At 40.4% G+C, this 14,280-nt stretch overlaps 1 protein-coding gene across 7 annotated transcripts in view; it reads right to left on the reverse strand.

The window, feature by feature from the left end:
* Positions 1 to 214: 214 nt before the first annotated feature.
* LOC117425525 (kazrin-like) overlaps positions 215 to 14,280 on the reverse strand; it is a 321,926-nt gene continuing 307,860 nt past the window's right edge. For 6 of the 7 annotated variants that reach the window (XM_059002564.1, XM_059002565.1, XM_059002563.1 and 3 more), the window contains 7 exons: positions 12,585 to 12,790; positions 11,552 to 11,670; positions 10,283 to 10,514; positions 9,331 to 9,432; positions 8,561 to 8,727; positions 6,715 to 6,847; positions 215 to 5,271 (listed from right to left, as the gene is read on the reverse strand). In XM_059002564.1, the coding sequence (XP_058858547.1) occupies positions 5,125 to 5,271; positions 6,715 to 6,847; positions 8,561 to 8,727; positions 9,331 to 9,432; positions 10,283 to 10,514; positions 11,552 to 11,670; positions 12,585 to 12,790 (1,106 nt within the window). In that variant the 3' untranslated portion in view covers positions 215 to 5,124. The remainder of the gene's footprint in view (positions 5,272 to 6,714; positions 6,848 to 8,560; positions 8,728 to 9,330; positions 9,433 to 10,282; positions 10,515 to 11,551; positions 11,671 to 12,584; positions 12,791 to 14,280) is intronic. The other variant, XM_059002566.1, reaches the window with a different exon arrangement.

A 14,280-nucleotide genomic window follows, 5' to 3' on the forward strand; every position in this document is an offset into this window, starting at 1 on the left:
GTTCCTTGTTTTTAGATCATTGTTAGATGATTAAAAGGTTATTTTAAATAAATGTCGTTACATTTAAAAGCTGCGGCATGTACAGTTTGGGACATTTCAATTCAATTAAAAAATATAGCGCCTGTGTTATTTTCCTGTTTTATAGTGAAATTCAATCAAATCTCCCCCATCATTACAAGCTTGCCCCCCCCCCCCCCACCCCATTACAAAGGTAATATAATTTATTATTGGCATACAAAAGTAACTACTACAAGACAAAACATTATGACAACATTTGATGTTTTAAATATCAATAATGTAATGTTACTTTTGTCAACAATTTTTCTAAGCAGCTTGAAGCTGATTAAATAGTTTATTTGTATCCATGTCAGTACAAATCCCTTTATGGCAAGGAGCAGGGGTTGGTGGGGAAACAGTTATTGTAACAGTTAGGGTTACAACAAGGATTACAGTATACATTTTTCTCTTTCATTCCTTACAGAAAAAAATAGTTAACTTTTCTTAATTATTCAATTTTTGATGTCAAAATGTGGATCCAGTCATCAGAGCCTTGATTCTTACTACTCATCGGCCGTCACCATGGTAACATCCCCTCCAGTGATGACATAATACTTCAACATCCCCATAAAATAGGAAAATATATTAGAAAGGACAGTGCATCTACCATGTAGCTGAACTGTGTAATGACAGAAACAAAGGACACTGTCATTACAAACACAGAAGCTATGAAGTCCAACACAAATACAGAGAGTGTTTAAAAAAAAAAAAAAAAAAGGTACCGGCTCTTATAATTATGAAAGAGGGATAGCATTTTTGTTTCTAGACCTAATGTCCTGACCTTGATTACAGTACCTGCCATATATGCTTGAAGTTCTCATCTGTGTGTGGGTTCCGTACCTTATTGTTGGTGCTGGTAGCTGCATGCTGACCTCTGCCTATTCGTGTTTTAACATAATCTTCGGGTTTGCACAATACTAGTGGTGGGCTGACTAATCTGATGAACAGAGCAACAAGTGCTAGTTTTGTGGTGTTTTGCCATTTGGGTTGTAAACTGGATCTGGGATCCAGTGCAATCAAAGCACCTTAACATCTTATACAAATATATATATATATATATATATACAGTGCCTTGCATAAGTATTCACCAGCCTTGGACTTTTCCACATTTTGTAGTGTTACAACCTGGAATTAAAATGGATTTAATTAAGATTTTTTGTCACTGATCTACACAAAATAGTCCATAATGTCGAAGTGGGGAAAAAAATCTACATATTTTTCAAAATTATTTACAAATAAAAAACTGAAAAGTCTTGATTGCATAAGTATTCACCCCCTTTGCTGTGACACCCCTAAATAAACTCTGGTTCAACCAATTGCCTTCAGAAGTCACATAATTAGTTGAATGGAGTCCACCTGTGTGCAATTAAAGTGTCACATGATCTTAGATTAAATACACCTGTTTCTGGAAGGCCCCAGAGTTTGTTAGAGAGCATATCTAAACAAACAGCATCATGAAGACCAAGGAGCTATCAAAACAAGTCCGACATAGAGTTCTGGAGAAGCACCAATCAGGTTTGGGTTATAAAAAAATATCCTAAACTCTGAACATCCCCCGGAGCACCGTTAAATCCATTATTAAAAAATAGAAAGAATATGGCACAACCGCGACTCTGCCTAGAGAAGGCTGTCCACCAAAACTCAGTGACCAGGTAAGGAGGGCATTAGTCAGAGAAGTAACCAAGAGGCCAATGGTAACTCTGAAGGAGCTGGAGAGATCCACAGCTGAGATGGGAGAAACCATCCATGGGAGAACTATAATCCGGACGCTCCACAAAGCTGGGCTTTATGGAAGAGTGGCGAGAAGAAAGCCATTGCTGAAAAAAACCCATATCAAATCCTGTTTGGATTTTGCCAAAAGGCATGTGGGAGACACAGCAAACATGTGGAAAAAGGTTCTCTGGTCTGATGAGGCCAAAATTGAACTTTTTGGCCTTAGCGCAAAACGCTATGTGTGGCGCAAAGCCAACATTGCTCATCACCCTGAGAACACCATCCCCACGGTGAAGCATGGTGGTGGCAGCATCATGTTATGGGGATGCTTTTCATCGGCAGGGACTGGGAAACTGGTCAGGATTGAGGGCAAGATGGATGGAGCCAAATACATGGAAATTCTAGAGGAAAACCTGTTTCAGTCTGCAAGAGACCTGGGACTGGGGCAGAGGTTCACCTTCCAGCAGGACAATGACCCTAAACACACAGCCAAAGCTACACTGGAGTGGTTTAAAAATAAGAACCTGAATGTCTTAGAATGGCCCAGTCAAAGCCCAGACCTCGATCCGATTGAGAATCTGTAGCAAGACTTGAAAATTGCTGTTCACCAACGGTCTCCATCCAACTTGACAGAGCTTGAGCAATTTTGCCAATAAGAATGGGCAAAAATTGCAGGATCCAGATGTGCAAAGCTGGTAGAGACTGACCCAAAAAGACTCACAGCTGTAATTGCTGCCAAAGATGCAGTTAAAAAATATATATAAGTTGAAGCTACTTACACCTGAAACTAGCCCTAGAAATGGTACTGTGCAACCTCTCCTAAACCAAGTATTCAGAATACTAGTTCTGAATACAACAGTTTTTACAATTGTCTGTCTAGCACGGAAGAGTCCCTCTTCTGCAGATGATTGCCTATGGTCTGAAGAACTGTGTCTCTGCTTGGGGGTATGCACAGTATAGGGAGTGGCAACTGTCAAACCCATAAATGATCCTGTTTACCAAAACATTGACTTAACTGTAAAGTTTGCACTAACTGTGAAAGGTCAAACAAACTAACATTGTTACAAAATACAGAAGTAAACAAGGGTTTTGGCTCAAGCCTTCATCAGTGATATGTGTGTTGTTCTGATATGCCTTTACCAAATGATTTCCAATGACAATGCTGTGGTTATGTGCTAAGGGGCCAATGATAACCAGTATGTATTGGTTCATGAAGCCTCTCTACTAAGGCCAATGAAGAATCCAACAAAATGGCCTTAATACAAGGGTGTCCCTATTACTGAAGATACATTGAATTTCTTGCAATAAATTAACGATTTTCACTATTTAAAAAGTAGTTTGCTTGTTTCAGTGTCAGTTTTGTTATTTACCAAAGCAAATGTACAAATGAGTCCCATGATGCACCCAAGTTTTTAAAGGGTTTACAACAAGATGGTTGGTAGTTTTTAGCACGTCTTGATCAACCCCTCTTACTATGCACTCGACTAGCCTGACCTACGCACCATGTTACTGGATCCTCAGCTGATACACTGTCCTTGCACTATTGCACTGCTAATATGTCATTGTAGATATAACTTGTAATCCTAACTTGTTGCATCCTATTTCATATTGTATTTTAGTAGTATTATTTGTACTTACTGTAAACTACACTGTATTTAAATATTAAACTTGCATCGTAACCCTGTACTGCCCTGTAACACCTGTAAGTCGCCTTGGATAAAGGCATCTGCCAAATAAATAAATGAAAATATATAAATAATTTTGTGCTTATTAGAGAGGTAACTTAACATAGACTTGATACAGCAATGGGTAGACCTAACACTGAATATAGGGGTGGTCTTAATATTTAAGATGACTTTACATTGCCATCAATAGGAGCAAATTGGGCCTGGGCCTTAATTGTGAACTGGTATTTTAACAGAGGTGGCTTTAAATCAAGTTTGCATTAAGATACCATTGGCTTGTCCAAATGTGAAAATGTAACATCCACCATTGTCGCTTCTCTTGTGCTGCCATTGCCCATTGCAGAATATTTGGTAAGTGCTTATATACACAGTAATACAGGTATGTCTCTGATCAAAGTGGCATATTAAATAAAGCCAAGTTCCCATGCCCTTCCAAAACACTCCTACCAGCTGCCTGAGGGCTTAACATGACATGATGGGAAGCTAATATACAGCAATACTGGAGACAAGTCAGAACACTGTGCCTGCCCTGCTGATTACCCTTGTTATTATTTATTTATTTATTTATTTATTTATTTATTTATTTCTTAGCAGATGCCCTTATCCAGGGCGACTTACAATTGTTACAAGATATCACATTATTTTTACATACAATTACCCATTTATACAGTTGAGTTTTTACTGGAACAATCTAGGTAAAGTACTTTGCTCAAGGGTACAGCAGCAGTGTCCCCCACCTGGGATTGAACACACGACCCTCAGGTCAAGAGTCCAGAGCCCTAACCACTACTCCACACTGCTGTGTGTAGAGACTGTCCCCTGGTAAAGGTTTGGTGGAAATGCAGGTTTTTCAAAGTTATTAATTAACTAAATTCCTCTTTAATGTTTATTTTTGGGAAGGGTCTTAATCTCAAGTGGCTTCCTGGTAAAATAAAGGTCAAATAAAATAATAATAAGAAGGACTTCATTACTGCACTTCCAGCACGTCTGTGCACAGAGGCCCCAAGTTCCCAGCAGTAAATCCTCGCTACTCAAGCAATGATTGTCAATGGCATCTGTGTTTATTCTTCAAGTGGAATGCGGGGAATTACTTACAAGAAATTACCTACATTCCACACACCCCTCATTTTTTCAATGTAAAGGCAGTATATTATAGTGATGTATCTTGCAATAGTATTGGAAGATGCAGTTAAACATTGTGTCTTTATTCTCAATACAGGAAGGTGACGGAATAATAATGGAGCACATTGATGTATGTGGCACTGAATGGCACTGTTTTAAACAGAGATACTGTAAATGTCCTATTGATTAACTTCAGAGAGGTCCTAGTGCTTTAAGACACATTTCCCATATGAATGACCTCTGCTGTCACCTTGTTGCTACCTAAATTTAAATACTAATTCCACAGTTTAGCAGTGTGAAATAACTTTTTTTTCATTTTGTCATAAAAGTGCAGTAAAAGCTCTCCATTTCTAAGCCACTTCTTGAAATATTCAGACAGCGCTAGCCTGGGATTCTGCAGGTTTCCATGGTGACAGAACATCCAGTTAACATAGCCTTGTGGGCCTGTAAACAACATCAGCCTGTGGAACTCCTTTGTACAGACTGTAATCCCTCTCCATCCTGGTTCCTGACACACAGTGGTTCAATTTTCTCCTCAAGTGGTGTTTTACACATTGGTGACTTCTATCTCTGTGAAACTGTGCTTGGGGCTCCCTTCAGGCTTGTGCGGCCTGCCCCCTCCATGGCCCTCTCTCGGGAGGGAGTTGTAACGTCCATCGAGCTCCTTCCCACTGAACGCTTTGGACAGAGGAGGCTGTAACAGAGGAAGAGACAGGTCAGGTATGAAAAAAAATAGAACGTACACACTTAATCTCAGGCTACATTATTCTACAATTGTTATGTTTTCCCTTTATGCATTTACTGCCATTTACCATGGTTTACAATGGTTTTTAATTTGCTTTACCACACCTCTATGGGCATTACAATGCTATGCTTTATTACACCTTGTTATGGTTTTACTATGGTAAACTTCTAAGAGCCATATCTATGATCAAAATGTTCTTAAAGAGCCATAAAAACAATTTGTATTAGACTGTTTTTAATTGAATGGTTTAATTGTTCTTTGTGTGTGTGTGTGTGTGTGTGTGAAGCACTTTGGGATCCTTGTGATGAATGGCGCTATAGACATGTGCATTGCTGTTGTTTATCCAGACTACTCGCTGATTCACTTTATACACATGTAACATTATTCTGACTTGCTCTTCCCGAAAACTCTAGATGCAGCCTTCTCTAAACCAAAAGAGCCATCTCCTAGACAGTCTTGAATGAATTAACTCATGAGATCTTGCGCACATGGATCCACTGCGTTCCCCCTCTTTCATTTGTTTGGTCTGCTGGTAAGCTGTGGAATCAGTTTCTTTGCACTGATTGACATACAACATACTTGAGTTTTCAAGTTGTAGGAATTCATTTCTTAACTGCATTTACTAGGATTAAGTAAGTTAAAAGAGCAAGTAGCTTCAGCTTCAAATTCCTTTTTTTGTTTTTTTGCTGTTTGCAGTCAGTCTGCTGGATTCCTATCCAATTACTTACTTTATTAGAAGTGCCTTTGTGTTAGCCGGCCACCCAAGTGACCCGCAAATTGACATTAAAACCTGCAGACCCGCGGCAGTCACAGTCCAAATAAAACTTATTTGTAAGATCACTGCTTGGGTGTAGGCCTAAAACTGAAGTTAGTCTTTATCAGCATATGATTGTATGTACACCCCATTCACTGATGGGGTCTTAATTCAAGTAAATGAACCAATATAGTTGATTTCCTTTTTTTTATTGATTCTAAATGCAATTTTAATAATTTAGGTCAGATCATTGTCCTAAGTTATCTTGAGGAATGGGGATACCCTGAACACCCCCCCTCGCTCGATTGGTCTAGACCAGTATTCCAGTTGATGAAACTTGGGACCTATGTGTTGGTGACAGCACTACTGTACAGTATCTAGTGCACAGTGGTCGATTGCCAGAAAAACAAAAGGACACTTGATCCAAAGTGGCAGATCACTAGATGGTACTGGCTCTTACAGTACTTCTAAAGAGACTTTGGCTGGTCTAATCTATATTTCAAATACAGCATGTATGCCAGACAACATAAACTGAAGAGCAGTTTCTTTTGTCTTATTTGTTAGTCAGCCAAACAACAGAAACACAAAGCCTTGTAATCACGTTGGCAGTTGAAGTGGTGGAGCAGGTTGTTACCCACCTTGCCTGTCCTGCCCTTCAGGCTGTGCTCGTCTGCATTCGGCCTGTGCATGGAGCTGGACAGGCGCCCCAGTGAGCCCTGCAGTATGACAGTGGGGGGGATGGACCTCTCATAACCCTGCTGTAAACCCACTCTGCAAAAACAGGGAGAGCAGTCTGGTGTCAGGGGGAAATTCACAAAACATTCACACAACATTTTCAGACAGTTATCAGTTTAATGGTATATTTAGTCTCTGGGTGAAAAACGCCCTTGGCGACTTGACTGGAGTTTTTAAAATCATAAAAGGGGCTGAGAAACCCTAGCCAATACTTGAGGTGCAGTACAGAAACCCTGTTGGAAACGAGGACAGTGGGTAGCAGACATTTATTTACACAGAGAATGGTGGGGTTAGGGAATAGGTTACCTAGCCATATTGTTAGTGATGGCGTTCTCTTCGCTGCTGGATGGTGAGAGACTGCTGCATGCTTCTATAACATCTAGGATTGATTATTGCTCTTTTCTCTGGTAATTCAAGTTGTTTTATCTTGATTGCAGCTTGTGCAAAATGCAGCTGCAATAGTTTTAATAAGAACAAAAAAGCACAAACACATAACCCCTGCGTTAGCAGCCTTACACTGGCTTCTTGTACAGTTTAGGACTGATTTTAAGGTCCTGCTTCTAACTTATAAAGCATTAAATGGCCATGCACCCCTATATCTAAAAGATTTACTCAGGGCGAAGGTTTACTCAGCATTCCATGGTTCCAGAGAAAGAAGGCAGGTGGCAAAGTTGTGAAATGATCTGCCCCGATTTGTAATGGAGGCATCATCTCTTGCTGCTTTTAAAGTAAGATTACAAGTTCAATGCAACTATGAAACCTTTTATTATATTGTACAGTCACATTATATGCGTACATATTTAGAAAATTGCTTATACAGTTGTGCTACAATTGTGCAAGTACCAGAATCTATAGATACTGTATGAAGAGGCACCTGTCTATCCAGGACCTATATCACATTTACAGTTGTATGCATTTCTATAGATCCATGAGGTTGGAAAGCTGTTGCAAGCCTGTCTCCAGCTTTAGCTCACACTCCCAGCCCATCCCTATTACAGATTGTCTTTATCTTCACAAGGCGTAACAGTGACACCCACTGGTCAGTCAGCTTTAAACTATTTCCATTTTCTATTTAGACATTTTGCCAATACTGTAATTATTCCATTGTGACATCCTGAGACCTCAGCTAAAACCAAATAACAGTACAGACAGGGTTCACAGTGTGTGTTGTACCTCTATCGAAAGAAATAAAGTAAATGACTTGTGTATTTATTGGGTGAAGTGAACGCAAAATAGGTTAGAATAAAAACTGGATAACCCCCCCCCCCATAGCGATATAGTGCCTGTACATAGGAATGCACGGCACTATATCCTGCTCACTAGGGATAATTAGGGTAAAATGTTGCAAAGAAAACAAAGCACTGGTTTAGTGTGTATGATGTAACAGTTTCTGCACAAAATAAGTTGGTCTAAAGGAACGGTCACTGAGCTAACATGGATGTCAGATGAAAGTGTAGAGGAGTGCTGAGCGAACATGGATGTCAGATATAAGTGTGGAGGAGTGCTGGGCTAACATGGATGTCAGATATAAGTGTGGAGGAGTGCTGGGCGAACATGGATGTTAGATATAAGTGTGGAGGAGTGCTGGGCTAACATGGATGTCAGATATAAGTGTGGAGGAGTGCTGAGCTAACATGGATGTCAGATATAAGTGTGGAGGAGTGCTGAGCTAACATGGATGTCAGATATAAGTGTGGAGGAGTGCTGAGTGAACATGGATGTCAGATATAAGTGTGGAGGAGAGCTCACCTGGCAGAGCTTATCAGGGCCCTCATCTCCTCCATGAGGTGTCTGCGGACGATGTGCTTGCTGCTGGGGATGCCCAGGGTGTTTGCCATGGCCTCTGTGTGGAAGGCAGGCTCCAGCACCAAAACTGCTCCATGGACCCCACTGTTCTGCAGACTGTCCACATACTCCTGATGATGTGGGAAATCAAGATAGCGGTCAACAAGACTGCTCCAGCTGTTAGTGTGCTCATCTGAAGATAGTACAGCAGTGCCTGGTTCAGACAGACACATTCCATGCATTTAGTATAGACCGTCGAATGGAAAATGTAGACCTTGGGGAACAGTGGGCTAACTCTCTAGCCCAGGGCTTCTCAAACTCGGGCCTGGGGACCCCCTCTGCGTGCTGGTTTTCATTCCAACCGAGCTCTCAATTACTTAACTATACCCTTAATTCAACTAATAATTTGCTTAATTATACATTTTTACTTGTTTTCAGCCCTTAAACCGTCTCGTCTCTAAATGATAACTGTTTATTATTGTTATTATTAAGTTTGTGTTTAAGAACTGATGAGGTACATTTCCAAAGTGATCACTGCAAATAATTCATATTTTTTTTGAAAGGGGAGACAAATCTTTTTAATTTATGAAACTAGCACAAATATTTAAGCAATCTATTTACTCTCAATGTCTCTCTTTGTCACATTCTGATGGAATCCTTTAAAAAGAATAGGAGTTATTTAAACAGTGGAGTAAACAGCGAGAGAATGTGTCCCAGTCTTTGTAATAGCTCACCTTGAGGTCGATGTCTCTGATCCACTTCATCACTCGCTGGCTCGTCCACACAATGGGGTCAGTGTTTTGATTCTCACAGTGCGATCTCCTTTCCTGCAGGACCTGCAGATGATAAGCACAAGAAAGAAACAAAAATGAGGAATTCGAATCATTTTTGCTAGACTGGGAAACCCTGTAAGACCTTGGTGTTGGGCAATAATGAAAATGACGACGATAACTGCGGTTATATGAACTTGTGTTTTAACTCCCGTTAATTGAGACTTACTCCCTAGTTCTCTCTCCCAGGCTCTTTTTTTCCGTCTGCTTTTTAGCTTGCCGTCTTGATAAAATAAAGCCAAACAACTGCTGAATTAAAGACATTTACTAATGCCCAGTTTAACTTATAAATAAATACATCTATATTTTCCAATGCTCTGTTTAACAATATGGCACTTACCACCCATCTTTTTATTCACAAACGGGATGTCTACAGGAAGAGAGAGGAACAAAACATCTTGCTAGCAGTGGTGCTGATCCTTTTAGCTTTACATCACAGTCAGAAGCAAGATTAGCACTTCTAATACTCTAATAATATGTCAATACATTAAATAATCAAGACTAGACAAATTATCAATAATACTACCCCAATAATCAATTTTTGGTCCATCCCTACCCTTATAAACGTCTAACACTGTAAATCTGCATGGTAATTTTCGTTTTCCCATGGTTATACTATCCATTTCCCATAATTTATCATACTTTTATTACTATGCTTTACCATATGTCTTTGGGCTTTACAATGCTTACCTATACTTTAGCATGCGGTTTCTATGCTTTATTACATGCCTCTGAGTTAACTATTGGGTAGTGGAGAGGTTGCAAGTGTAGATTCTCTCACCTCCTTCATCAGTAACTGAACAATGGAAAAGGCTTGAATGTGTTTAGTTTCTTGCATCATGTCTGAGTGGCTCACCTCCTTGTCGAAGCTGAGCAGGTGCAGCAGCTCGATCGCCAGCATTATGCTGACCTGGTGCAGTTTCTTGGACACGCTCAGGTACTTTTCCAGGTCTCGGCGGCCGAGCGAGCTCAGCATGCGCCCGTCCACCAGGTGGTTCTGAAAGGCCTGGGAGTACTGGGGCAGCCCGATGTCACTCAGCCAGGCCTTGGCCACCCAGTGATGATCCATATCAGCTGCTTTTGACAGCCTGGGGAAAGACAGGGTTCCATTCTGGGCAAACGCTTTACACTCACATCAACTGATAGTTGACAATATGCCCTTCATAGAAAATAACCATCTGATGTTTGTCTAAAGCAGGGCTTCTCAAACTGGGGACCCCTGTGTGTGCTGGTTTTCATTCCAACCAAGCTCTCAATTACATAACTAGACCCTTAATTGAACTGATAATTTGCTTAATTAGACATGTTTACTTGTTTTCAGATCTTAAACAGTTGGAGTTCAAGTTACTTATAAAATGTTATAGCTAACTTGAAATATGCAACTGTTCAAGAGCTGAAAATAAGTAAAAATGTCTAATTAAGCAGATTATTAGTTGAATTAAGGGTCTAGTTAAGTAATTGAGAGGCAGGGCAGCACCAGTGTGGGTAGCTCGGAGGGTATGCCTTGCAACCCACTTCAAAACCAAACACGACTGACAAACTAAATGAAACTGGAATAAAAACAAGATCAGATACTACGGAAGTGCCCAGACACCTGGTACTCACAGCTCCTGGTTCCAATTTGAAAAGACTGGAATCGTACTTGCGACAATGTGCCAAATAGAAATTTTCACCCTTATGGAAATTCCAGCAATTGCTGGTGAACTGGAGATCAGTTTTTGTGTAATCTTTTCCACAGTAGTTAAGACATACATTGACACATTATTTCACATTAAAAAATGTTTTGGCTTCAATCGTCATTAAGTCTCTTGAACCAGCAAGACCAGTTTGCAAGCCAGATAACTACCAGCTTTGACCAGTCCAGTGCTGGTCATTGTATGGATTTCTAGTTGGGTACAGGGTCAAACACTAGCTTGTATTTAGTGTGATGTTGATACAAAATTATTAAACAAAAATACAAAATTTAAAGTGATTACTTAAAACAATGTAATTAATAATTAATAATAATAAGTACAACAAAAATAATTATTGGTCAAAATCCTAACATCATGCTGTAAGTTGCAAAGGCTCCCTGGAGTCCACAGGCACTGCTATCCTGACAGTAAGGATGAACTGGTTCATTTACCCCTTGCCTGTCTCTGCTTCCCGGTAATCTTCAATGGCCAGTCGCAGCTTCCTCCTGTGCATTGAGCTTGTAACACCCAGCCCCAGCTCCAGGTCTTCATCCGTCAAACCCAGCAGCACCTGACAGACACACAGGGCTCCGTTTAAATTGGGTGAATCGCTTTTTAAAGCAAAAAAAAAAAAAAAAAAAAAAAGCCGACAGCACAGATTAAGAAAAAAGCAAAACAGCAATAACAATTTTTTGTTATAATAATTAATGAAGGGAGAACAAAAACAAAAAAGTAATGAGTTGCTGTCATCTATCAGATAGCGCTACATCCCACATGACCAGTGCACAAGGCATACGTGCGAGGTCTCCCGATTTCGTCAGGAGACTCCCTACTCCCGGTGAGACCCAAGAAACTCCCAATAATTTAGATTGCTAATTGTAATGCATCATGTGCTACAGGTAACAAGAACCCTCCTGACTCATGTAGTTTCCTGAGCCTCTGTGTGAACTGTACTGTGTGCAGCATAGCACCTCTGTGTGAACTGTACTGTGTGCAGCATAGCGCCTCTGTGTGAACTGTACTGTGTGCAGCATAGCGCCTCTGTGTGAACTGTACTGTGTGCAGCATAGCGCCTCTGTGTGAACTGTACTGTGTGCAGCATAGCGCCTCTGTGTGAACTGTACTGTGTGCAGCATAGCGCCTCTGTGTGAACTGTACTGTGTGAAGCATAGCGCCTCTGTGTGAACTGTACTGTGTGCAGCATAGCGCCTCTGTGTGAACTGTACTGTGTGCAGCATAGCGCCTCTGTGTGAACTGTACTGTTGTTACAACAAAAATGCTAAAATACAGTTGGCTGTTTTAACCACATTTGCCAAGGGACGAGGGTCTAAGATGAGATTTTTACCTGACCTAAGCACCATGTTCTGGACCCTCACCTTTGTGCATCCTCCATCCTTGCTTTCCACCATCTTCAAAATGCCAAATACCCCACAGTGCAACATCAATGGAGAGGAGGCAGCTGGAGGGAGTAATTTCATTCCTTACCTTGCCACTCTTGACGTTGTCTGTGCAGGCTCTGATATACATAGGCATGGCCATGATGACCTCCAGCCAGGCTTGCACAGTCCCCGCCTTCCAGTGAGACATGGGCGTGGCTCGGGCAAGCTCTACCTGCTGGAGGCGGTCCATCTGATCCTCACCATCTGATAGGCTTAGACTCAGGTGGGTGGGGCTGGAGAGGCTGTCTGAATCTGAAACATCATGGCGGGGGGCATAGTGTTAAAAGTGTAATTAAAATGTTTTCCTCTCATTATCTAAAACAGAATCCTCTCACAAGTCCCCTATTGTTTTCAAGATTTTTTCAGACACATGTCTGCAAATACACCCCATGGTAGTTCCATTAAAGGTGAAACAACTTCCATAGTAAATATTTCATTTTGGCCGCAACTTGTATGTAAAATTCCCCAACAGCAAAACAGGGTTAAAGCGCAGCTGTGTGGTGTGCAGGGTGAGTCATACAGCACAGGGTTAAAGCGCAGCTGTGTGGTGTGCAGGGTGAGTCATACAGCACAGGGTTAAAGCGCAGCTGTGTGGTGTGCAGGGTGAGTCATACAGCACAGGGTTAAAGTGCAGCTACGTGGTGTGCAGGGTGAGTCATACAGCACAGTGTTAAAGTGCAGCTTAATAGTGTTTAAAGACAATGGAAGCTCAATTACTTTGACATCCATTCACACACATCAATGAGATGCTGTTTTATTTCATGTGGTTTACGTTTGATTTTATAAGTACAAACAATTGCTAACATTGTTGTGTTGTGTCAGTTGCCTCATTTATAACAGACTAAATGGCAATAAAATAGGATGAGGGAGCTAAGGGAAAATATTTCCAGAATGTTTGATAGAAATTAAATAGAATGTAGAATGTGGCTAACCTGTTTATTGGCTGTGTCTGTTCAACTGTCGTATTTTCAAGTTTATTACTGAATCTGGCCCACACTAAATAAGGATATTTACTGTACATGAACCACAGTGAAATGCTGTAATGTTTTAACATTTGAATACACTGAACTGCTTGGGTTTTGACCAGATATAACAACACACAAGAACGGGATTTTAATTTGTACAACACTGGGTCGAAAATGACAATTCTAAACATTGACAAAAAAGACATAATTGTTTGCAAAATATAATGTTTAATAAGTTCCCTTATAAAAGTTTACCATGGCATTTTTGCAGTGTATTTTACCTTGCTTTTCCCATGGTTACGCATTACGTTATGGTTTGACATGTTTTTAGTGTGCTTTATACCATACCTCACTCTTCAATGCTTACCTTTTATTATATTATATACAGACGTGCTCAAATTTGTTGGTACCCCTCCACAAAAAACGAAGAATGCACAATTTTCTCTAAAATAACTTGAAACTGACAAAAGTAATTGGCATCCACCATTGTTTATTCCATATTTAATAGAAATCAGAATTTGCTTTTGATTTTTTATTCAACATAATATTGTAAATAATAAAACAAATGAACCTAATATTTTGTTGCACAACCTTTAGAGGCAATCACTGCAATCAAACGTTTTCTGTAGCTCTCAATGAGACTTCTGCACCTATTAACAGGTAGTTTGGCCCACTCTTCCTGAGCAAACTGCTCCAGCTGTCTTAGGTTTGATGGGTGCCTTCTCCAGACTGCAAGTTTCAGCTCTTTCCATAGGTGTTCGATAGGATTCAGGACTC

This window comes from Acipenser ruthenus, chromosome 27, assembly GCF_902713425.1.
Source record: "Acipenser ruthenus chromosome 27, fAciRut3.2 maternal haplotype, whole genome shotgun sequence".
Taxonomy (NCBI): Eukaryota; Metazoa; Chordata; class Actinopteri; order Acipenseriformes; family Acipenseridae; genus Acipenser; species Acipenser ruthenus.